General features: G+C 51.8%; 3 protein-coding genes across 6 annotated transcripts; 2 read left to right on the forward strand and 1 right to left on the reverse strand.

Annotated features, from left to right (window-relative positions):
- Positions 1-1,179: 1,179 nt before the first annotated feature.
- On the forward strand, positions 1,180-9,969 carry IFI35 (interferon induced protein 35). 2 transcript variants are annotated; one of them, XM_019747762.2, is made up of 7 exons: positions 1,180-1,370; positions 8,108-8,215; positions 8,587-8,734; positions 8,806-8,912; positions 9,014-9,200; positions 9,293-9,399; positions 9,622-9,969. In XM_019747762.2, exons 1-7 carry the CDS (start codon positions 1,287-1,289, stop codon positions 9,811-9,813), a joined length of 933 nt encoding a protein of 310 aa, XP_019603321.2. In that variant the 5' UTR covers positions 1,180-1,286; the 3' UTR covers positions 9,814-9,969. The 2 variants fall into 2 exon arrangements, with proteins under 2 accessions (XP_019603321.2, XP_074176928.1); XM_074320827.1 differs by having other exon boundaries at positions 1,184-1,370; positions 8,680-8,734.
- A 153-nt stretch (positions 9,970-10,122) lies between these two features.
- VAT1 (vesicle amine transport 1) lies at positions 10,123-18,449 on the reverse strand. 2 transcript variants are annotated; one of them, XM_019747761.2, is made up of 7 exons: positions 18,405-18,449; positions 16,762-17,355; positions 13,354-13,561; positions 12,776-12,946; positions 12,582-12,671; positions 11,807-12,048; positions 10,123-11,678 (listed from the first exon to the last, which is right to left on the reverse strand). In XM_019747761.2, the coding sequence occupies exons 2-7, from the start codon at positions 17,167-17,169 to the stop codon at positions 11,595-11,597; spliced, it is 1,203 nt and encodes a 400-aa protein (XP_019603320.2). In that variant the 5' UTR covers positions 17,170-17,355; positions 18,405-18,449; the 3' UTR covers positions 10,123-11,594. The 2 variants fall into 2 exon arrangements, with proteins under 2 accessions (XP_019603320.2, XP_074176927.1); XM_074320826.1 differs by lacking the exon at positions 18,405-18,449 and adding an exon at positions 18,177-18,311.
- Positions 18,450-18,576: 127 nt separating this feature from the next.
- RND2 (Rho family GTPase 2) lies at positions 18,577-23,538 on the forward strand. Of its 2 annotated transcripts, XM_074320828.1 has the most exons (6): positions 18,577-18,787; positions 19,261-19,348; positions 20,148-20,257; positions 20,938-21,072; positions 21,221-21,471; positions 23,385-23,538. In XM_074320828.1, the coding sequence occupies exons 1-6, from the start codon at positions 18,686-18,688 to the stop codon at positions 23,395-23,397; spliced, it is 699 nt and encodes a 232-aa protein (XP_074176929.1). In that variant the 5' UTR covers positions 18,577-18,685; the 3' UTR covers positions 23,398-23,538. The 2 variants fall into 2 exon arrangements, with proteins under 2 accessions (XP_074176929.1, XP_019603355.1); XM_019747796.2 differs by lacking the exon at positions 23,385-23,538 and having other exon boundaries at positions 18,594-18,787; positions 21,221-21,612.
- Positions 23,539-23,934: the final 396 nt, after the last annotated feature.

The following is a 23,934-nucleotide window of genomic DNA, read 5'->3' on the forward strand; positions in this document are numbered from 1 at the left end:
AAACCAGAATACCAACACCCCACCCTATGGCTTAGATTTAGTTGGTAAGAATTCCTAGCAAGTTGTCCAATGACATTGGTGCTTCTCCAATGAGAACTAGATAGGGATGGAGGTTCAGAGGAGCCATTTCTCGTACTGTGTTTCCCCCAAAATAAGACCTGGCTGGACAATCATCTCTAATATGTCTTTCGGAGCAAAAATTAACGTAAGACCCAGTCTTACGTTAATTTTTGCTCCGAAAGACATATTAGAGCTGATGTCCGGCTAGGTCTTATTTTTGGGGAACCAGTAGTACCAGGGAGAGGTACCCAAATGGCCTGGCTAGCTGAGACTGGCAACAAGTTATGATTCAAGGAGCTTGGGATACTTGTAACCCTGTTTTACTAATGAAATAGGCTCTCCAGCTGCGCTGGTTCTAAATCAATGGAACTAGGATTCAAAGGCCTGTATTTGCCAAGCCTTGCACTTGGTGCACTTCCACCCAGGATGGTGGAGAAAGGAGTTCAGTAAGTTACTCTTGGTGTAAAAATTATATATTTTTCACATGGCTTCTCATCTTTTAAGTATTGGGCATCTCCATTGAGACTCCTGTTAAATTGTCAGTCACAGATGTAACAATTTAAGCCCTCCTTTGACTAAAAACTCAAGTTCTTTCCACTGCCTCAAGGCCCAAGTTCAAATACTGTCCAGGTTTGGATACATGCTTCACTTCCTAGTCATGTAACATTGGGTGAGTTTATATACTTCTGTGCTTCGGAAGTTTAGAACCTCATCTGTAAAATAGGGAAAATAGAACCAGGTTTGTGGGGTTTTGAAGATTGAGCTCAATTCGTGTGAAGTAGAACCAGTATTGGGCACATAACACAGGTCTCAACAAATACAGCTTTGTGAACTTGGAGGGGCTTAATCTGTCCTTGCATTTGTCTTTGTTTCATCAGTGCATGTGTCCGGCATCATTCTGAGCTCCAGGGAAACATCCATTAACGAAGCAGACAAAATTCTACAAATGGGCTTCCACATGGATTGATAGCTGGGAACGAATGGTTGATTGAGACCAGTATTCCTTTAGTTAGTCGGGAGCTTCTGAGGCCTCATAGCCCAGTGAAGTCAACCTGGAGGCCAGAAAGGCTCCTCCCAGGGGTGGGGAAACCAGCTAGGGGCGTGTGAGCACGGAAGGGCAGGGATTCCGCTGAAATGAAAGTGGAAGCAAAGCCTGCAAGCAGAATAAGGGCACTGCTGGGGCAGATCAAAGCCCCTCAGAAGGTAGGAGCAAGAGTTAAGTCGGGATGGACTCTGCCACTGTGTCCAGCTCTGAAGCCTCGGCTCTTGCCAACCAGTTTCCAGAACCCATGTCTGCGACTGAAGATACTGTAAGTGAGGAGGAGGGTGTTGGGAGTGGGGAGAAGTAGAGGAGCACTCTTGGCTGGGAATCTGCCCTGTCCATCTTTTAGAGTTGATGAGGTTTGGGGAGAAGTGCGGCTGGGATTTCCTCTCCCCTATGGAGTTATACCCATAACCTGTTGTCTCAAAGACAATCCTATAACCTGTACCTCAGGATCCCACGAATTCCTTGTGTGAATGTGCATTTTTCTGGAGGAAAAAAATCCATAGTTTTCATTAAATACTTGTAATGGGGTAGTATCAGAAAAGGAAAGACTGAAGAAACTGGAGCGGGGATGAGATTCATGCATTCAACAGATCTGTGGTTCTATGACCTAAAAAGTTTAAGAACTGCTCTAATGACAATTCTAAACATTTAAGAAATGCTTACACTCTTATCTCCAGAGAGCTCCCCCAACAAATGCTTCTTATACTTCTCAACTTAACCATGGGACCTCTTCAGGGTCAGGGGTAAGAAGTGTACCTCCTCTGAGAACCAACCTTCCCGTCTGCTGTGATCCACCATTTCCTGACCCGTGCATGCCCCTACTCATACTAGACTAAGCTCTGTGAGGACTGGTCCTGGGCTACGCTGTTCCGCCTTGATCCCCAGTGCCTAGCACTACCCGGCAGGCAGTAGATACTCAATAAACAGCTGTTGAACGAATGAATCTCACCCCCTCTCCAGTTTCTTCAGTCTTTTCCTGTTCTGATACTACCCCATTACAAATACACTGATCTCTCACTTAGACATTTTCCATTTGCCCCTCAAATATAACAAGAAAGACCACAGGTTCTAGAGCCAACCTGCCTGGTTCCAAATCCTGGTTCCTCCAATTATGTGGCCCTGGGTAAGTTATTAGCCTCTCTAAAGTTTACAGTCTAAGCCCCATTTCCTTATCTGTAAGATGGGAATGATAGTAAAACCCTCACACGAAGATCTACCTGCAAAAATTAAACTGGATAATCTATAAGTTAATACAGTAAAAAAACGTAGCACACTGTTTGGCACATATTAAGTGCTCAATATACATTTGTTATTGTTAATATTATTGCCAACCTTTTCAGAACCCCAGTTCCCCTGGACCATCTTGATTCATCTCCAATTCATGCCTACCTCTCTGCTAAAACTGCTTCTTTAAAGGGCCTTCACATATTATTAAAAAGGAAGAAAAGTGGGTTCAGGAAACTTTCTTTTTTTAAGATTTTATTGGGGAAGGGGAACAGGACTTTATTGGGAAACAGTGTGCACTTTCAGGACTTTTCTCCAAGTCAAGTTGTTGTCCTTTCGATCTTAGTTGTGGAGGGTTCTGTTCAGCTTCAAGTTGTTGTTCTTTCAGTCTTAGTTGTGGAGTGCGCAGCTCAGCTCCAGGTCCAGTTGCCATTCCTAGTTGCAGGGGGTACATACAGCCCACCATCCCTTGCGGGAGTCAAACCGGCAACCTTGTGGTTGAGAGGACATGCTCCAACCAACTGAGCCATCCGGGAGCTCAGCTCAAGGTGCCATGTTCAATTTTAGTTGCAGGGGGCACAGCCCACCATCACTTGCAGGAGTCAAACTGGCAACCTTGTTGTTGAGAGGACATGCTCCAACCAACTGAGCCATCCGGGAGCTCAGCAGCAGCTCAGCTCAAGGTGCCATGTTCAATTTTAGTTGCAGGGGGCGCTGCCCACCATCCCTTGCGGGACTCGAGGAATTGAACTGACAACCTTGTGATTGAGAGCCCACTGGCCCATGTGGGAATCGAACCGGCAGCCTTCGGAGTTAGGAGCACGGAGCTCTAACCGCCTGAGCCACCGGGCCAGCCCCAGGAAACTTTTTTATTTTTTAGTCACACTAAATTCACTACTGAGACACAGCCTTTATTAATGACATTTTGTTATCTTCCCAGAGTTTTTAATGTACTTTTATGCATTAGTAAATATCCTTATGAATCAACAGAATAGGGAATCATACTTTATATAGCTTTATATTTTGTTTTTTTGCCTTATTGTGAGCATTTTTTCATGTCATTAAATGTTCTTCGTTAATGTGTCTTTTAATTGCTATAATATTTTATATTTGTTTAGCTATTCCTCTGATGTGGGACATTTCCTTATTTTGTTGTAAACAAGGCTACAATAATCATCTTTGTATGTGAACTTCGGCCATTTCCTTATGATAAGCGGGACTGTTTTTTTTGTTGCCCAGTTTCAGTGGTCTTGCTCATTCTTCATCTTAGTTGGCCTGTTAGCAGCATTTGGCACAGCTGCTGGCTCATCCTTCTCCTCCTCCTTAAAACTCATTCTCCCTTCTGTACACTGCTCCTCTCCTTTGGGTTTCACTAGTCACTCCTCTGCATTCTCCTTGTTCCCCCTACCTTAGTGTTGGATGCCCCAGAATCAGCCCTTGGACCTCTTCTCTGTCTATACCTACCCTCCTTGTTGCTCTCATTTAGTTTTGTGACTTTAAATCTCTCTGCATGGATAATTCCCAATTTATACTCCCAGCCTGAACCTCTTCTCTGAATGCTAGATTGGTAGAGGCAATTGTCACTGTGTCTCTACTGAGATGTCAGATAAGCGCTTCATACCTAACGTGTTCAAAATAACCCCTAACTTTCTGCCCCAAATCTCTTCCACTCACAGTCTTCCTTCCCCACCTCAACAAATGGCTCTTCTTCCCTCCAGTTGCTCAGACCAGACTCCTCTCTTAATTCCACACCCTATTTCTGACCCATCAGCAACTTCAGTCTATCTAGACTCTTGACTGCTGCTCACCACCTCTGCTGCTACCACCTGGTCCAAGCCACCAAAATCGCTCACCTGGATGCTATAATGGCCTCTTAAGTGGTCTCCCTGCTTGTGCCAATTCCCCACGTCAGTCTATTCACACAATAGCCAAGGAATCCTGTGAACATTTAAGCCTGCCTATGGCTTCCCCTAACTTCGAGTAAAAGGCCCTCAATGATCCAACCCTGTTTCCCCTGTAACTTCTTTTCCAACCACTCTCCCCTCACTCGCTCTCTTCCAGCAACATTGACCTCCTTGCTGTTCTCCAAATACACCTGACAAATTCCTCCTACCTCAGGGCCTTTGCACTTGCTGTTCCCTCTGCATAGAACTTACCCCCACATGTATACATGGCTTCTTCCTTCAAGTATATGATCAGGTATTCTGCTCACCCCATTTAAAACTGTCCTCTACCATTTTCTGTCCTCCCCTCCCTGCTTTGTATTTGTCGATAACACTTATCACTGACATAATGTACATTTTACTTTATTCTGCTTATTGTCTGGCTCATCCCCTAGAATATAAACTTCACAAGGAAGGTTTACCTGTTTTGTTCACTTCTGTGACCCCATGGCCTAGAATAGGGCCTAACTGATGGTAGGTGCTCAGTAGGTAATGTTGAATGAGTGACTGAGTAAGCAAGTGAGCAGTGAGTGAGTCGCCTTCTTGTAGCCCTTTTCTTGCAGGTCTCTTTCATCCCTCCTCCTTCTGTGTATCTGACATTACCCAATCCTGGCCCTGGCCTGGCTTATCTCTGACCATACCTTCTATTTCTTATCTGCATTCTTTTGTCTCCCCTGACCTCCAACCAGGTATCCTCAAAGATTACACTTTTAACGCTCTGTCCCTTGGGGACCTCTTCCGTCCTCTTGGCTTCTAATCCAGAATCTTACCCACCACCTCCTGTCCCTGACCCTAAGTGTCTTCAGTGGCCTTGGGTTTGACTTACTTTGGCCCATTAGTTAAACTTGATGAGCCTCAGTTTCCAGCACTTATTATGTGCCAGGCACCACTGTTCCAAACAAAATTACCTACAGGTGCAAACTGCTATTATACTCATTTGACAGGTAAGGAAACCAAGGCACAGGAGTTAAACAACTTGAAGTAGTAAGAGGAGCTGATGTAAACCCCCGAGTTTGGTCTCTTAACCATTGTGCTAAACTGCCTCCCAATACTCCCATGATGAACATAGATTGCATGAGATTTTATGTTATGGGTTGGTAATGTTCTAAACTCAGCAAGGAAGGCAGAAGCATGTATGTAGTCAAAATTAACTTTAAATCGTGAACCCATCCCTAAAATACCCAGATTTTACAGTCTCTCAATGAGCTCAAGGTAGACTGAGTTGCGATTTTTGTTGTTGTTGGGCACCCGATAGACATTGGCTGGCATTTAGGTTCATGTTGTCGTTATGTAAATAAATAGCCTGTATAATTGAATTCAAGTAAGTCTACAATCAGCCTGTGTTGTCCTTAAGAGGGTCCTGTAAAAGAGCAGTTTCACTTGGGAGTTGGAGACAGGAGGCAGTGTTGTGATACTTAAATGAGATGGAGTCCAACTGTGCCTGGCACTTAGCAAGCCTTCAATAACCACTGGCTCTCTTTCCTTACCCGCTGGGTCAATGGCATTATACCAAACTCTGGGGCACCCAGGTCTGCAACGTGGTATTGTCTCTCCAGTTTGTTCCCCTCTGTCTCTTTAATACAAACATCCAGAGTCTGTGGGCTTGTCCTTCTGAAATGTACTCATCCGTACGTGCTCCTTTGTGCCTGCTGCCAGAGGCCCAGGTCAGCTCTCATCACATAGGTGGGAACGAGAGCCTCGGACTCTGGGTTTGTTTTCCTTGCTCCACGGTTCCTGCCCCAGTTCATCCTGCCATCACTGCAAGGATCTTTTTTAAACAGCATGTCCATCACCTCACTCCACCTTTCAGAAATCTTCACTAGTTCCCCATTTCCTACTGATACCACATCTGAACTCCCCTGCTTGGATTTTTCTTTAAGAGACTCTACTTAGGAAGCTATTATGTATTTATTTTTATTAAGCTATTTATTAAATAACATTGCCAATTACTAGATTTTTAATTATGTATAATTATATCAAGATGTAAAGCAGAAATAAAAAAGAGGTTGGACTGAATCCAACCCCCTATTTCATTTTTCATATATTTTTTAAATTCAGCCATCTTTTTCAAATAAAAATTCAGATTTCTGACTTCCCTTAAAAAATGGAAAGCTATTGGATACTGGGACCACATTCCCATGTCAAAAAGCTTGGTTAGGGGCCGGCCCGGTGGCTCAGGCAGTTAGAGCTCCATGCTCCTAACTCCGAAGGCTGCCAGTTCGATTCCCACATGGGCCAGTTCGACTCCCGCACGAGATGGGGGGGTTTGCATCCCCTGCAACTAACAACAGCAACTGGACCTGGAGCTGAGCTGTGCCCTCCACAACTAAGATGGCAAGGACAACAACTTGACTTGGGAAAAAAAAAAAGTCCTGGAAGTACACTCTGTTCCCCTTCCCCAATAAAAAAACAAACAAACAAACAAACAAAACAAAGGCTTGGTGAGAGCTAAGAGGTTGCCCCTTCAGTGGGGATATGCTCTCTCCCGTTTGTCAGAGTCCCCACCACTGGCCCCGTGACTCACTGATGTCATCTAACTGGCCCTAACAGGCACTGAATTTGTAGCACTGAATTTGCAACCCCTTGTTTACAGAAATATAAAGAATGAGATACCCTTCTCACTACTCATAAACCAGCATTATGCAAGCCCTAGTTTTCCTCTGCTTAAAATAGAGTGAGCTCACTAAACTTCTTCAATGTCCTCTGTAATATGCTCCCTGCCTGTCATTCTCTCACTTCATTCATTCATTCATTCATTCTTTCTTTCAACACACATTTGCTGAATGCCTGTTTTGTGCCAGGGACTCTGCTGAGCACTGGGCCTACAGAGATGACCAGGACAGAGTCCTGTTCCCAAGTGAGCTCACACTTAGACTCTGGGCTGACCTTATTTATCAGGCTTCCCAACCACAGTGTGAACTCTGCCAGCTAACGTCTGCTCCAACTTACAAACAAAGGTGCATTTATTCACATCCCTGGTGTCATTCCCCTGCCCATGTTGTCAGCTCTCTCTCTGGACCTGCTCCAGATCACACTGAGCCTGAAAGGCTGCTTGAAACAGTGGAAGGGGTGGCAGTCAAGGGACAAGCTGGGAGATGTGGGGTAAACAACTCAACTCTGGGCTTGATTTCTTCACTGTAAAGCATGTTAGCAGTGTGGAGTCAGACTGCCTAGGCCCAAATGACTTTGGGCAAGTCACTTAACCTCTCTGAGCTTCGGTTCCCTCATCAGTAAAATAAGGATAAGAGGGTATTTATCTCATACAGTTGTTGGGAGAACTGAGTGATACAATTCATATGAAGGACTCAGCACAATGCCTAACATATAAGTAGTGCTTAATACATTGTAGTATGACATTTTGCAACCCTAAGCCCCCACTCCTCCCGGAGGCCTCCCTAGCTGCCTTACCCCTTCCAGACTGTCCCTCCTCCAAACTCCTGCAGTCCTCTACAGTCAATCCTGTGACTGTGCACAGTCTTGGGTACTGTTTTATACAGGCCTGAGGGCTGGACCTTTTCTTCCACTGCCCTGTGTCAGAGCCCAGCACCTCACAATAGAAACTCAATCCATATTTGTTAAACTCTAGGTCTCAGTAATGAACCAGCCATGGCTGCTGCAAAGCTTCCTGCCCTTCAGAGAGTGGCTGAGGCATCATGTCCTCAGTAGAGGGGGCCAGGACCAGCCCAGGGCCGGGTAAAGGGGGTGGGTTGTTCTTGGGCTGAGTATCAACACTGTTCCTGGAGAGTCCAGAATTGGGACCCCCCTTCCCTTGGGCTTGTTCTTTCTCTGGAAAGGCAGGTGGAGATCTGGTTGTTCCCCTCTGCTCTAATAGGCACTCCACAGTGGGAGCCAATTCCGCTTCCTTCAGGAAGAGCAGGCCAGACTAAAGATGAGGCTTCAGGAGCTGAAAAGGGAGCTCAGGAACTGCCCCCAAGACAAGGTAAGCTGGGAGAAGGGCTGTGGCCTGGTAGAAAGAGCTGGGGAGTTTTCAGTTTCACTCCTCCTTCTGCCACTTCCTTGCTGTGTGACCTTGAGTATGTTACTTGAACTCTCTGAACTTGTTTTCTTATCTGTAAAGTGGAGCTACCTACCTCACAGGCTTGAGTGAGCACAAAGATCTTGCGTGTAAAGTTGCAGGACAGGCTTGACCTGCAGTCATCCAATCATTCTCTAGCTCTTCTTTCAATACATGTATTCATCCCTGGCACTCAGTATCAATCACATGGCACCGGGACACTTTCTTCCTGGCTGGGAGTGGGGAACGCTCCCACCCTTGAAGGCTGCATCACTTTCCCCCTCCCCAATCTCTAGGTCCCATTGCCAGTGCCTGAAGTCCCACTGGTATTCCGAGGACAAACTCAGCAGGGCACGGAAGTGCCCAAGTCTTTGGTTTCCAACTTTCAGATCTACTACCCTCTGCCTGGAGGCTCTGCTCTGGTCAACTTTGATGACCCCAAGGGTGAGCTCTCAGGAACACTTGGGAGGGAGGCTGGGAGGCTTCCCAGTACTGACCCTACTCCCCCCACCCAGTGGCCTCTCGGGTGCTACAACAAAAGGAGCATAAGATCGAGCTGGAAGAGTTCCGGCTACGGGTGCAAGTCGAGCCCTTGGAGCTGCCCGTGGTGACCACCATCCAGGTGATAGAATGGCAGGGTCCTGGGACATGCAGGGGGCGCCGTGCATCTGCACACAGGGAGTGGGGCTGTGCCTGGGACCACTCCTTCTTTTCTCCCCCTAGGTGTCCAGCCGAATGAGTGGCCAGAGAGTGCTCGTCACTGGGCTTCCTGCTGGACTCAAGCTGAGTGAGGAAGAGCTGCTGGACAAGCTGGAGCTCTTCTTTGGCAAGACCAGGAATGGGGGTGGTGACGTGGACAGTAGGGAACTGCTGCACGGGGGTGTCATGCTGGCCTTCACTAAGGATGAAGGTAAGAGCCCCACTGGGGAGATTAGGGCAGCTGCATCAGGCCTGAGGAGGAAAGCCCTGATGCTAAAGGTCCACCCCTCCCTGTCCCCACAGTGGCCCAGAACCTGTGCCGGATTGGCCAGTTCACAGTGCCACTGGGTGGGCAGGAGTTCCCTCTGAAAGTCTCTCCCTACGTGAGGGGGGAGATCCAGAAGGCTGAGGTAAGTAGGAAGGGGGAGAACAGGGGCTGGGCCAGGGAACCTGTCTGCCTGCCAAAAACTTGCTCAAGAGAGGATCCGAACCCTGAACCCCACTGCCCTCCCCGCTGCCAGCCTCTCCAGGCTTCCTGCCCCTTCCATGCACCCCTGGGCAGTGCCTGCCCCAACCTCTGCCCCCATCCCGACTCCCACGAGCCTTTGCTCCATTCTCGGCTCTGTTTCCAGATCAGGCTCATGAAAATGTCCCAGTCTGTGCTGGTACTCAACATCCCCGATGTCCTGGAAGGCCCGGAGCTGCACGACATCCTGGAGATCCACTTCCAGAAGCCCACCCGCGGGGGAGGGGAGGTGGAGGCCCTGACAGTCGTGCCCCCAGGACAGCGAGGCCTGGCTCTCTTCACCTCCAAGTCCTGCTAGAAGTTTGCCCTTGTCAACACACTCCACCCCTCTGCCAAGGCAGTAACACCAGGCTGGGGTTGGGTGCACTCGGATTAGAGATCATGCTGGTCAACAGCAGGCAGGGAATCCGAGTTGTAAAACACTGCCCGGAACAGTAAAAGTGCCTGCTCGGCATGAGCTTCTTCCTCATTTCATTTCATGAAAGGAAGCTTGATGTGGGAATGGAAGGAGGCTGGGGGGAGGGCAGAAACGCGAACCTTCCACTGTCAGCCCTGACCTTCCACCAGCTCACCTTCCCCTCCACTCTCAAAAGCCACGTCCAGGACCCAGGGTTTGGCTTTTTATTGACACAAACACAAAGGCAGCTTCGGTAAAGGGGTGGGGTACACAAAAGCAGAAGTGGCACTTCATACCATTTAGTCCTCATTTAGAAAGTAAAGAGGCTGAGCCCCTCCCCTCTGCCTCCCACTGGCAATGGTTGCGGCAATAACCCTCCCTAATTCCAGCTCTGAGAGCAGAGGGAGTTACACCCCATACCCCAGGAAGTCCCCACTTTGGTTCCAGCCACCCAGGTCCTAACCCCACCCTCCCTTTACTCCCCTGCTCCATCTCCCCACCAATGTAAACGAAGTTTGGGGCTGAGTTTGGAAAGCTGCCTCCCTGCTCTAAGAAGCAGGGGTAGAGGGCCTCTCATCACTGCACAGAGATGTACTTTAATTTTTACTTTGGTCCCAGAACAAGAAAGAGACACCATTGCCTCCCAGAGCTCTGGCTTGTGAATGCCACACTTATCTACAAGGCTGAGAAAACTTCCCCACCTTTCTCCTAAACCACCTATAGAAAAATGACAGCCCCAGAGACAAGATATAGCACAGACCCCAGGAGGGTAGGGTCTGGCCCCCCTCCCACTGGCACACACGGATTTTTGGCAGTGTTGTGGGACTGGGGAACAGCAAAACCCAGCTCCACCAGAACAAGGAAGGCACTGGGGAGTACAGGGGTGGAGAAGGAGGTGCGAGACAGGGACCCCCCACACACATACACAAGCACAGGTTTTCCATTGCTAAGGCACTGAGAACAAATCCAGAGAACTCAGTGAAGGAAGGGGGGCTCTGTGTCCCTCCCACAGAGTCATGACCTAGGGGAGCAGGTCTGATTCCTGCCCTTGTTGTAATAGGCAACCTTGGTTAAGAGTGGACAAAACCTGGAGGTGGAAGAAGCCCAATTGTGCTTAAAAAACGGGGGACAGGAGGATGAGGCCATGCAATGAGGCAAGGGAATTCAGAGGTGGGCGCTGGTTGGCCCGGGTTGAAGGGACACTAGGGCAAAACAGGGACATGCTGGATTCACATAGATTGGCCCCATATCCTGAGCTGACATTTCAATTCTTTGGGGAGGTGGTGGGGCAGGGGCAGGAGGGGAGATGAAGCAGAGGCGGAAGCTCACAGAACAGGATGGGAAGGGATTGGCTAGCCTTGGCACAAAAGCAGCACAGCAGGCCCGGGGAAAGGGTGGGGGCAGGAAGCAGCCGGCCTCCCTCTGACCCTCCCTGTCCCCTTGGCAGGGCCCAGACATCCAAGTGGTCACTTCCCAACCTCCTCAGAGGGCAGGAAAGAGGGAGGGGGGCAGCCCTGACTAAAGAGAAAGAACAGGGAGGGAGAGAGGTCATCACTGGAGACCTTTGGGGGAGTGAGGACAGAGCAATTCTGATAGAGGATGAAATGCAAGGGTCTGGTGGCCGACAGAACGTGGCTTCCCAGCTTCTCTTCCCGGGCCCCGAGGGTCTCCCAGCCCCAGCCCTAGTTCTCCTTCTCTGGCCCAGGCACCAGGAGAACTTTGCCCACATTCTTCTTCTCCTGCATCTGCCTCATGGCATCCACCACCTGGAGAGGAAGACAAGACTCTGCTCCCAGTGCCATCCAGCCCCTCCAGAGCCAGCCTAAGGGAGGAGGCTCTCCTCCTCCAAGGAATCCTACCCCTGGCACCCCACCTGCATAGCCATCACACTCACCTTCTCAAAGGGCCACACCGAGTCAATGTGCGGTTTGATGTGGCCCTGGTTGTACAGAGCCAGGAGGCGGGCCACTACACCACTGACCAGCTCTGTCTCGCCATCCAGGTAGCCCAGGTGGAAGCCGCACACAGCCCGGTTGGACGGCAGCAGCTGCAGAGCTGTCACGCTGAACTGATTCCACCACGTGCGGGCCAGGGCCATCAGGTTCCGCTTGGGGCCTGTCAGCAGGTTGGCCATTCCTGAGACAGAGACACAGCCTGTGAATCCAGGTGCCAGGCACATCCCTGTGTGTCTGGACCCATGCTCACCTGCCCCCTGGGGGCCCCTTACAATCATCCACACCAGGGACAGAATAATCCCCCACATTGCAGTCTACCCGGCCCAAAAGGACTCCAGCTGACTCAAAAATGGCTCTAACCTTTATTTGTTTATTTTTGTGTGAAATCATTTTTTAAATGGAAATGCAGCTTGCCCAAGAAGCCCAGGAGGGTAGGACAGAAGGCAAACTGGTTGATTTTGCATCAGGAATAACCCCAAACAGGAGCACAGAAAGAATACAGAATTTACTGTGACTCACAGGAAAGTCTGTGAAAGAAAATGACAGGAGCTGCGCCCAGGAGGCAGCAATCTGAAGGCAAAGCAACATCCGGACCATCCTAACCCTGATTCTCTGGAGCACCTGTGTCCTTGCCCCTTCTTTATTCAAAAGTCCTGGGCCCCTTTGTCCCACCCCGCTTCCCCCAACTCCGTCTCCATCCTGGCCCAGACTCACCATAGATGACCACTTTGCCCATGGGCTTGAGGAGACTGTAGCCCTTGGCAGTATCTGACCCACCTAGAGGGTCCATGACGATGTCCACTCCTGTCACAGAGTAAGGGGACCCAGGCACAGCATTAGAGTCCACCAATCTGGAGATGCCCTCCCTGTCCTGTGCCATTCTACCCCTTCCCACACCCTGACCCCACCTTTGGGGGAGATCTTCCTGATCTCATCCACGTAGTCAGTCGAGTGGTAGTCAATGGGGTGTGTGACCCCGTTCTCCTTCAGTACCTCATGCTTGCTGGCCGACGCCGTTCCAAACACTGTCACATTCTCCACTGTACGGCATAGCTGCAAGGCAGCCATACCCACGCCCCCTGCAGCAAGACACTTTCATAAGGAGGGGATATAGAGTCACCCAGCCACCAATCTCCATTCTTGTCTTTTAAGGACCCACACTCCATCACTTTCATTTTGCCTGAGCTCATTTGGAGGCTTTCTCCCCTCATCCCATGTCCAATTTCTATGACTGAGAATTGGGGGGAGGGTGGCTGGCAGGGAAGGGATGCTGGGTGAGGGCATGTTGCTATGGATAGCACACCAGGCTGGACCTGGTGCCTGAATGTTGCCACGGCAACAATACTGCAGAGGCCTCTAGGCGCCATAGGCCAAGGCAGCCTGGTGTTGTCATGACAACAATCTAGCCGTGCTGCAGGGAAGGGGCCTAGAAGGAAATCTGGGTGGGGTAAAGAGGGAAAATAAAGGAAGGGAAGGGGCGTGTCACCTGCAGCCATGTGTACCAAGACGCTGTGGCCAGGCCGTAGGTTGCCAAAGTCAAAGAGAATCATGTAGGCTGTGATGTAATTGACCAGCAAGGCAGCAGCTTCCTCAAAGGTCATGGCCTCAGGCATCAGGAAAGTCTGGGCCGAGGGCACGGTTACCTCCTCCTGCCACATGCCTGACTGTATCAACACCATCACCCGGTCCCCTACCTTGAAGAATGAAAGAAGAGCATGATTCAGTCACTCATTCATTTACCTATCAGCAATTTATGACCTTCCACTTATGTACAAGGTCCTCTTCCTCGTAATGAAGTAGCTGCAGAAGCAGCAGCAGTAGTCGTGGTAATAATAATAATGTCATCAAAAACAGTAACAACTTACCTTTATTGAGAGCTTACCAAGGTCCAGGCTCTAGTGTAACTGCTTTATATTTAAACACTCAACCAATCCTTACACCAGATCAGATACTATCCGTATCTCCATTTTACAGATCTTAGACTTCACTATTATGCAAGAGCCCTGAGGCAAGAAGCTTATCCTGGGCGGGCAGGTGGTTGGAGCGCCTTGCTCCTAAAGCAGAGGTCCCGGGTTCCATTCCCACATGGGCCACTGTGAGATGCGCCCTCTACAGCTAAGATTGTGAACAGCTCTCCCTGGAGCTGGGCTGCCGTGATCAGCAGGAGGTTGGCGTGAGCTGCCCCAGGCTGCTGAGTGCTGCCATGGGCTAGTGTGTGACACCATGAGTGGCCGGCAGCCAGCGTGAGCGGCCGGCAGCAGCAAGAGCTGCCGGGAGCTGCTGTGAGCAGCTGACCAATGACCAGCAACCTGACTGCCTCAGCCAGGGGAGCGCAAGCCTCATAATACCGGCATGCGCCAGGGAGCTGTGTCCTACACAACTAGACTGAGAAAAACAATCGCTTGAACCAGAGTGGGGGGCGAGAAGCAGAAGAAAAGGGGGGGGGGAAGAAGCTTATACTTAGGGCAGTATGAAGTGTTGAAGAGTTCAACCTGCTTCTATTAAAATGGGGTCCACTATTTACTGACGATGTGACCTTGGGCAAATAAAAACATTACTTAATGTTTTGTGCCCCAGTTTTCCTATCTGTAAAATAGGGCAGTTAGGAGGATTAAGTGGCGAAAAAGTCATTCAGTGATTTTTTTTTTTAGCCCAGTGTCAGCCACATAGTAGGCACTTAGTAGTGTTAGCTAATAATAACAATAATGACATGTTATAACAGGAGCAAGGAGGGCAGGTCACTAATCCAGTAACTGAAAGAAGAGGGAGTATGTGGTAATGGCCATACCACAGAACAGGTAAAGGTCTCTGAGTAGTTAGGGCTGGATTTGATCACCTCAGGTGAAGTATCTGAGCCAGCACTGGTGGCCCAGAAGACACCTTCACCCAAAGATAGGGGTGATGGACAAAGAGCCACACAATCGCACCCACCGGGAAAACGTATTTTCCTCACTTTTAGCCACCAGCAGGACAGCCTCCTTGCAGGAGGAAAAGGGAGAAAAAAAACAAAAAGAAAAAAAAAACCTGAACCCTTCCTCCAACTTAGCAACTGGGGTCAGGGGGAGGACAGGAAAGGGGCATTCTCAGGAGAAAGGAAGGCCTCCCCTCGCTCTTCATCTGAAGAGCATGGAGAGGGAGGTGTGGGTGCTGTTCTGGGACAATCCGGGTCTGTCTTGGTCCCTGCCAGGAATGATGGGAATTCTGTATATTAACGAGACTTGGGAACCATGGGGAAGGGGGATGGGACTCCCCCACATACCCTCTTTCATGTCCTCAAGGCCCCACACTCCACTGAGGATGACTGAAGGCAGGCTGGGATCTTTCCCTAAAAGCACTGGTCTGAGATAAGGTCTGGAGAATGGAAACAATCCACCTCAGGACTCAGGACTAGCAGATTTGGCAAACGTGCTAGAGGGCTAGGTCACTCTGGGTGGTGGCCAGGCCCAGATCAAGGCTCACCACTAACCCAGGCTAATGCCCACCCCTCAGCCCATCACAGAACAGGGTTAGCCCTTATACCAGGAGGGGGGGGGGGTTCTCGTCACAGAATCCAGCCCCTTACAATCAGATTCTTGCCCTGGACAGGATATCCTGTATTTACCAAGCGGAAAGTGTGGGGAGGGGAGGTTAGGTGGGTGGCCTTCAGCAGTAACATGAACTACAACTCCCTCCACCCTCTCAAGAGTGGGATTATTTAGAAGTCAGTGGAAAGGGTAGAGCCAGAGCTGAATCCAGGAAGAAGCCCTTTAAAGAGATGTACAGTAAATCCAAGAATTCCAGTTCTGGGATCTGGGAGTGGCAGGTCCCATTAGAGGAAGGCTGCATTTATCTGAGGGGCCTCTCTTGCAGGGACCTGATTTGAAAAGAAATCCCTAAATAAATGATGTGCAAAGGCTCACCCTAGGTCTCTCAAAAAGTTGGTCATTTGGAACTCTCTGGTGTCCCCAGTTGTGGCTAAACTTAACGATAAACAAAAAGGAGAAACAGACAGGCAGAGCTGGGCAAACCTGCTCCGGTGCCACACCCCCCACCCCAGTCCAAATGGAAACCGCTGGGGCTTCTGAGGGTCCTCCACAGGAAGGCAGAGGGGGGTTGTGCCTGCCTGAACCTTTCCCAGGGCAGCCCCGGGTGGTGGCCCGATGGCTGAGTCACTGGAGGAGGAGATATTGCAGTCACGGGAGACAGAGTCCAAGACAAAGATCCAAAGACCCAATCTCGCCCCCCGCCTCGTTACTACCCCCACCCCCCGAAAACCAGACTGCCAGTGTAGGGCCAGTGGAGGGGTGGTGGAGGCTCCCTTTCCTCCATGACGGGCGTGCCTCGTTTCTTGGCCCTGCTCTGGGAGGGGCCGCCTCACACCCCCACAGACCACGGGGCTGCATGTGACTAGGGTTCTGGCACAGCCCTGCGCCCCCGCCCAACTCCGACGACATAGCTCCGCAAGCTCCCTAGGGGAAAGAGGCACTAACCGTCATTCAGGGTCACAGACCGCAATTACCCGGGGAGTGTTTGGTGGGCAGGGGGTACAGGTGTGGTTTTACTGGGGATAGGGGGTCGTTGTGCGCATGCGCATGGGCGCCTTATTGTTTCCCCACACACACCCACCACCACTACCACCGCCGCCGCCGCCGCCGCCACTTTTGGGCGGCGGCTACAATTAAAAAATGGTTGGGGAGGGCGAAATAACTCCGTCTCCACTTCCATCCCCCAAATATTAATCCAGTTCTCCAGGACCTCAGAACCCAGGTTCCTTTCCTACACCTCCATGCCGGTCTACCCGGGTCCATGCCAGTTTCCCCTGCCCTGCCACACCCCCGGCACCCGCCCACTCCTGCCCCACTGCCCCGCGGCCTGCACAGCCTCTCACTGCCCTGTCCTGCGCTGGCCCGCTCACCTTGCGGTCGTTGACTCCTTCGCCCACAGCGATAACGACTCCCGCGCCCTCCATGCCCGGAGTGACGGGCAGCGACGGCAGCCGGTCGTACAGCCCCTGCCGGGCCATAAGGTCAGCGAAGTTGAGCCCGCAGGCCCGGACGCGCAGCGTCAAATGGCCAGCCCCGGGGGCCGGGGGCGCGGCCGGCCGGCTCTGTAGTTTCACCTTGTCATAGCCGCCGAAGCCTGTGAGCACCAGAGAACGCAGCGGCGGAGGCGACGCAGCGGGGGCCCCCTCGGAGACCGCGGGTGGCTGGGCGTCGCCGGCTGCTTCGGCATTCGGGGGCTGCAAAGAGGCGTCTTCTCTGGACCCTGCCTCGGTTGCCGCCACCACGGGGGCCGCCTCCGCTACCTCTCTCTCCGCAGACATGGCTGGAACTCCCGACGTGCGCGCACAGCTGTACGGAGTGTACACTGCTGGAGAGGGCGGGGCGCGCTTCAGGATGAGCGGCGGCTGCGGATCCTGAGCGGGTGAGGCGGGGCGCCAGGCCGGGGGCGGGGACTCGCGCGCCCACTTAAAGGGCCAGGGCGCGCGAAACGTGAAAATGAGGAATATCTGGGGACAGACACGCGCGAGGTCATTCTTAGGATCATGCAGGACGCCATTTAATTTACTTATTTATTCATAGTAAACCTCATGCAAGTTAAAAAATATGCTAAGGGGCAGTCTTAAGGACGATCCCAAAACCTGAGCGGACATCAGATTTGGGAAGCCAGCCCCCCGTGGACCCGAACCCAACCAAGTTGTTCCTCAGGCTCTGACTCTACCCATTCCGTGTGGTCTACCAGTGGCAAACTTGGAGCAGAGTGATTAAGTCTGTAAAGCTTTCCATCTGATTTTGTTTGTTAAAGCTCTGTGCCTCAATTTTCCCTCTGTAAAATGGTGACGATGCCGCTTGGTAAAGATAAAATTAAGTCGAATATCCTCGACTTAAAAAAGCGCTCTTGAAAGGTATAAGATGCCATGCAAATGCAAAATAGTGTTTGATTATTGTTAGATTCCCAATGAAGTCTGAAGTGACTTTAGAAGTTGTTTCTGGCTCCAGCAGGGCTGTCATTCTGGGCAGTTCTATCTGCCTCTCCCTCCTCCCCTTCTCCGTCTCCCCGAAGTATCCACCAGAGGACGCAGCTCCCCCAAAACTTTTCACCCTATGCTTGGCTAAAGAAACTCATTCTTGCTCCTCTGTTAGTCCAAGACCGCTATTAAGTCACCATAGCCCCACACTAGGCCGTCCGTTGCCATGGGGACGGAAAGCCATGACGTCACCATTGTCCTGGTGGGTGTGTTGGAGTCCATACCCTCCTAACCCCAAGACTCCCTGCGGGACAGGAGTGCAGGAGGGAAACCGAACCAAAAAGACACCCTTCTTCCCCTACCATCTCGTGCCCCCTCCTGTTCAGGAAGTGGATGGCTGCCTCCGCGCGTGTCCGCACTAGCACACCGGCGTGGGCACGCAGAAGGCCCGAGCCTCGTGAGTGTGCTGATGCCACCCTACCCATCAGAACTTCGCCAGAGCTCCGCCCCGCCCCCATCTTCAAGGAAGTCAAATCAGTCCAATAGACCGGCTCGGCCCACCCCAAACCGGCAGGAGTCCCTTAGCTCACCAGCGCACTAGAATCCTGCTCCTAGGCCTAGGTTTCCCAGGGCCCGGCCCAGCTCCTCTGGACCCCGCCCCCTGGGTGCGCGGGCGGGAGGCGGGGCCGGAGGCGCGGCCGACGGACTGGGGGCGGGGCGGAGGGGGGGCCGCGGCCCCGGGAGTGGGCTCCGCGCGGGCCCGCGAGATGCCGGTGTCGGCGGCCCGGGCGGCTGCAGCTGCAGCGGCGGGGGAGGCTGCAGCGGGGCCCGGGAGGGGGACTGCGCGGGGGGCCGGCGCGTAGCCGGGACCATGGAGGGGCAGAGTGGCCGCTGCAAGATCGTGGTGGTGGGGGACGCGGAGTGCGGCAAGACAGCGCTGCTGCAGGTGTTCGCCAAGGACGCCTACCCTGGGGTGAGGGACAGGCGTCTTGGGAGGGGGGCGCTGAGGCCGCGGGAGTGGGTGACTGGATCCCGGGGGACGGACGGAAATGGGTGCTGGTAACCAGGGACGGGAGAAAGGGGCTCGGAGGACCGGGGGGTGGTGTTGGGGGCTCCGGCAGGACTGCAGAGGATTGGGATGGGAGGAATTGGGGATCAGGGTGAGATGAACGGGGTTTGGGAGAAGCAGAAGATCCCGGAGGGGGCGCCAGGAGAATATCGGGGGTCCTGGGCATCGGAGAGAGGAAGAGCTAGGGGCTGAAGGGACCGGGAGGGGGTCTGCGAGCCTAGCAGAGATTCCCCGAGGGAGCCGCTCCCGGGATCTCCGCTTTGCCTAACACCAAACCAACTTGTGTCTAGGGATTGGGCTGGATGTGGTGGGGGAGTGAGGGCATTTGTCTGGGGTGAGGACTGGAAGATCTTATCTTTACCCATCCGTGTCTGCAGAGTTACGTCCCTACCGTGTTTGAGAACTACACCGCGAGCTTTGAGATAGACAAGCGCCGCATTGAGCTCAACATGTGGGATACTTCAGGTAGCCAATTCCCCCACCCTGACCCCTCCCTTGGCTAGACCCTTAGGTTCCAGGTCACTTCCACCCATCCACCCAATTCTAGGAAGAAAGAAAATCAATTTTCTGCTTAAAGCCAGGGAAACTGAGGAAGAGCTTGCTGACACACATAGAAATGATATTCTGAAGGAGAAAAGCTCAGTATCCAATCCCCTCTGGATTCTGCCTACCTGGGAAAGTTGGGAAGGAATATTTTTATTTGGGAACATATTTTTTAGGAGATAGAACTGGGTTTAGGAAAGACATTTAAAATGTCTTTGGGTTTGGGAAATACTTCTAGACTGAAGTATAGAAATCTGAGATCAAGTCCCAAGAGGGTGGGAGAGCGCTCTCTCTCTCTCTCTCTCTCTCTCTCTCTCTCTCTCTCTCCCCCCCCCTTTCAAAAAGGAACAGGGTTTTTATTTTTACCCTAGCCTCCTGGAGGGCTTTAGAAGATGTCTATCAAAGCCCAGAAAGCATATGCAAAATTTTGTGAGAATGTCGAGAGATTTCATGAGCTTCTCAGACTCAGAAAAGATTAAGAATGACTACTTTTAGAGAAACCCCTAGGGAAGTGGAGAGCTGATTTCTGCCATCTAACCTCCTCTCTTCCTGCCCCCACCTTGCAGGAACGCAGACTCCTTAATGGGTATTAATAAGTACTCTTTTCCATTCTCTGCTCCTAGCATCCCTTAACCAGCATTGCTAAGGTCTCCCATTCCCTTCCAGGCCTTCCACCCACTCAGGACCCTCATCTGCCCCCTCTCTCCCTGTCTTCTCTCAGGTTCTTCTTACTATGATAACGTCAGGCCCCTGGCTTATCCTGATTCAGACGCTGTGCTCATCTGCTTTGATATTAGTCGACCAGAAACACTGGACAGTGTCCTCAAGAAGGTGGGAGCCTGGGGAAGCAGGAAGCTGGACTGAGGGGGACCAGAAACCATGGCCTTGACACAGCATAAGCCATCAGCTGGGAGTGTGTGAAACTCTCATCCTCCCCACCCCCTTTCCTGGAAATCAGTCCTCAGAGCTGAATAGGGCATCTGAGGGAATAGAGGAGAGCAGAGAGAGATACTCAAATGATTCTTTAGCCACCCTCCCCATTTCCTTGGGCATGGGAACCCCAGATGGACAGGATGGGAATGCTGCTCCTGGAGTGGTCTCTCCTCTCCAGGCCCCTATTTCCATGAGAAAAGCCCATGGTGAAAGGACAGAAGTCAGCTGAGGCAGCCCCAGTTCCCAGAGGGAGAGGGGGAGGGCAGGATTGGTCTGTTCCCAGGAACAAATTTGGGAAACGGAAGGTTCCAGGCTGGCAGAGGCTTCATGGCCCCTGAGGAAGAAGCAGCGTCCCTGACCCCACAGCTCCACCCCAGCCCTGTCCTCCTTCCCCTTCTTCCACACCCCATCCTACTTGCAGCCTAAGCCCTCTCCATTCCCACTCCTTGCTCACACGAGAGAGTCCAGAGGGGTACATGGTTTCCTCATGCTGTAAGGAAGGGTGTCCTGGTGCGGGGCACGGTTCACCCTGTACCTCCTCTTATCCCTCCATAACTCTATTTTCTTCTCCCAAATAGTGGCAAGGGGAGACTCAGGAGTTTTGCCCCAATGCCAAGGTTGTGCTGGTTGGCTGTAAACTGGACATGCGGACTGACCTGGCCACCCTGAGGGAGCTGTCCAAGCAGAGGCTTATCCCTGTTACTCATGAGCAGGTAGGCCCTTGACCCCTGACCTAGTCCCAGCCTAGGTCTTCCACCTCTGACCCTCTCAATCTCTGATTTGAAAACAGACTACTTTGCTCATCCCTTTCCCTGGCCTCTGACCTCTGACCTGATCCCTTGACTTACTCCATCCTTCCAGGGCACTGTGCTGGCCAAGCAGGTGGGGGCTGTGTCCTATGTGGAGTGCTCTTCCCGGTCCTCTGAGCGCAGCGTCAGGGATGTTTTCCATGTGGCCACAGTGGCCTCCCTTGGCCGCGGCCATAGGCAGCTTCGCCGTACTGACTCACGACGGGGACTGCAGCGATCTGCTCAGCTGGCAGGACGGTCAGACCGGGGGAACGGGAACGAAGGCGAGATACACAAGGATCGAGCCAAGAGCTGCAACCTCATGTGAGGGGCTGGGTGGGACAGTGTCAGGAGGGGTGGTGAGGACACAATTGTTCCCCTGCCTGCACCGAGGCTTCCTGACCTCCTGACTCTGGCTGGGACTTCAGGGCAGGCTGAGTGAGCAGTTCTCCTGGGCAAGAGAGCCGGAGGCAGAGGGTGCTACCATTCATTCCCCACATCCTCATTCTCCTCTTCTCTACAGGAAATTGAGGCAGCTAGCAGGGCGGGAATCTGAGCCTGGAGCTGGGGTGGGCAGGGGGGTTGGAGAAGCTGGCAACAAGCAGTGACTGGTTGAGTCTCAGTATATGAAAGGTGCCATCCCTTCCTACCCCCAGTCCCATATCCTGGTCCTAGCTTCCTTCCCTAAGGAAAGTGTCCATTTCATGACCTTCCATTTTCCTCTCCTCTCACTTCTACAGCTGTTCTCACTCATTCTAACCTCCAGGCAATATGCACTAAATTAAAAAGCAAGTTGAGAAGCCCCTTCCCCATCTACTCACCCATCCTAGCTCCCTCCCCACCTTTTCCCAACAGTCCCCAAATAAAGCCCATGTCCATGGAATACGGCTGTGGCTTTAGTTTTGTTGCTTTCAAACAAACAAACAAACCACACCAGTTTACCAATCTCTAGCAGCATTATGGAAAATTAGACTTTAGCACAAACTTTCCTGCCTTATGCTCACAGAAGAAGCAAAGGAAAAAGTCATGGGTTGGATCATCAGTGTCCTTTGAGGAACTAGAGGTGGGAGAGTGAGCTATCTTGGGAATATTCATCTTGGTTCATGAGCTAGACAATCCAAAGGCCATTAGGGGGTTTTAAGTGGACTGCTACACGATTCATTCCTCAGCCAAGCTAGGGTCCCCTGCTAGTGTGGGAGGGGTCCTGCTGAAGTAGTCCAGGACTTTTTCTCACCATCCCACTCCCCACCCCCAATTGCTGGGTGTTGTGGGAGGAGGGAGGGCATCAAAAGCCTCCACATTGCAGAAGCTGACCTTGAGTAGAGTGAAGTTTCCCAAGGGGACAGAAGTTTGATTCTGGGGTGTCCTCAGAGGGGCAGGGGGCAGGGATCTTACCCTCTTTCCATCCTGAGCTCCTTGATGATTTTGGAGGGAGCATCAGCTGAGTTTACTACCCCCAACCCTTTAAAGAAGGAAAGCTGGTGGAGGGGCTGGCTGGAGCGCTTGTTGTCAGGAAAGACAGTGCTGGTCTGTTTTCTTGGGAGTCTGGTTTCACATTGTCCTGTATTCCCTCCCTGGCTCTGGTCCCACTGGCCTCTTTTCGGTGACATTCTCCCCCAGGAACCATCCCTGGCCCACCCCTCCCCCAGCCCCAGCCAGTTCTTCCAGACACACTGCCATCTTCTGGGATCCCCCCTAATTCACAGCCCGTCCCTCCCTTATTCATTCAGTAAATATGTACTGAGCACCAACTGTGTGCCAGACACTGGCTTAGGAAACTGACAGGACCAGTCTGTGTGCTCTGGAGGCCAGCCCAGCAGGGAAAAGAGGTACCCTAGGTGTGACAGTGCCTCAGCTATGGAAGCTCTTTGCAGCCTCAGGAGTCAGTCCTCTGAGGCTGAAAGGGGGTTTTCCAGGCAGGAAAGGGGTAGGAAAGGCGCTCTGGACAGAGGGTACAGCATGTGCAAACACATGGAGTTGAGAAAGAACATGGCACAGTTGGGGCTGCCATGATGGGAAGGGCAGAAGACAAGTCTTCTTCAAGGCCACTGCAGGGCCCACAAAGGAACGAGGACTTCATTCTGAGGATGTGAAGAGGCACCGGGGATTTCAAGCAGAGAATGAAGTGACCAGATTTGGTTTTTTGGATAGATGGTTGTCTGGATGATGTGATGGAGGCTGTGGGATTTGGCTCTGAGATGTGTCATTTTAAATCGCTTCTCCTTTCCCTATGCCAGGGCCCAGCCTTGAGAGGAAAGGAACTCCCCACCCACTCCTGGCTCATCAGACACCCCTTTCCCTCCTCTCCTACAGGACCCTGTCCTGGTCCATCTCAGCCTATCTCCTCAAGGATTCTGGATCAGCTTCAAGGGCATGGGGCACCCCATGCTCTCAAACTAAAATCTGTTTAGAGGCTGACTTTGAGACCCTCCTAAAGGACCCTAAGTCTTGGATTGAGGGTGCTGGAAAGCGCTGGGCCTCCCAGGCCCATCTCTCAGGCTGGTCCCAGAGGACTGACCCTTCCCCCCACAGGAACCTGCCATACCATTAATTTGGGCTTTGGGGCCTTGTGGCTTCTCTTTTCCACTTTGGACTTTGGTACAAAGCAGGCTCAAGACTGTAGCTGCCAAATTGCAGTGTTTGTGCCCCTCTCTTCTCCCAACCTCCCTCTCCTGCCACGCTCAGGGAATGCAAACACATTTCAATATCCGCCTAAAGCAAACATAATTAGGAAGATAAATCAGCTGGAGGAGCCCCCAAAGTTTAATACATTTCCAATACCACTGA

Source organism: Rhinolophus sinicus, linkage group LG15 (genome assembly GCF_036562045.2).
Source record: "Rhinolophus sinicus isolate RSC01 linkage group LG15, ASM3656204v1, whole genome shotgun sequence".
Classification (NCBI taxonomy): domain Eukaryota; kingdom Metazoa; phylum Chordata; class Mammalia; order Chiroptera; family Rhinolophidae; genus Rhinolophus; species Rhinolophus sinicus.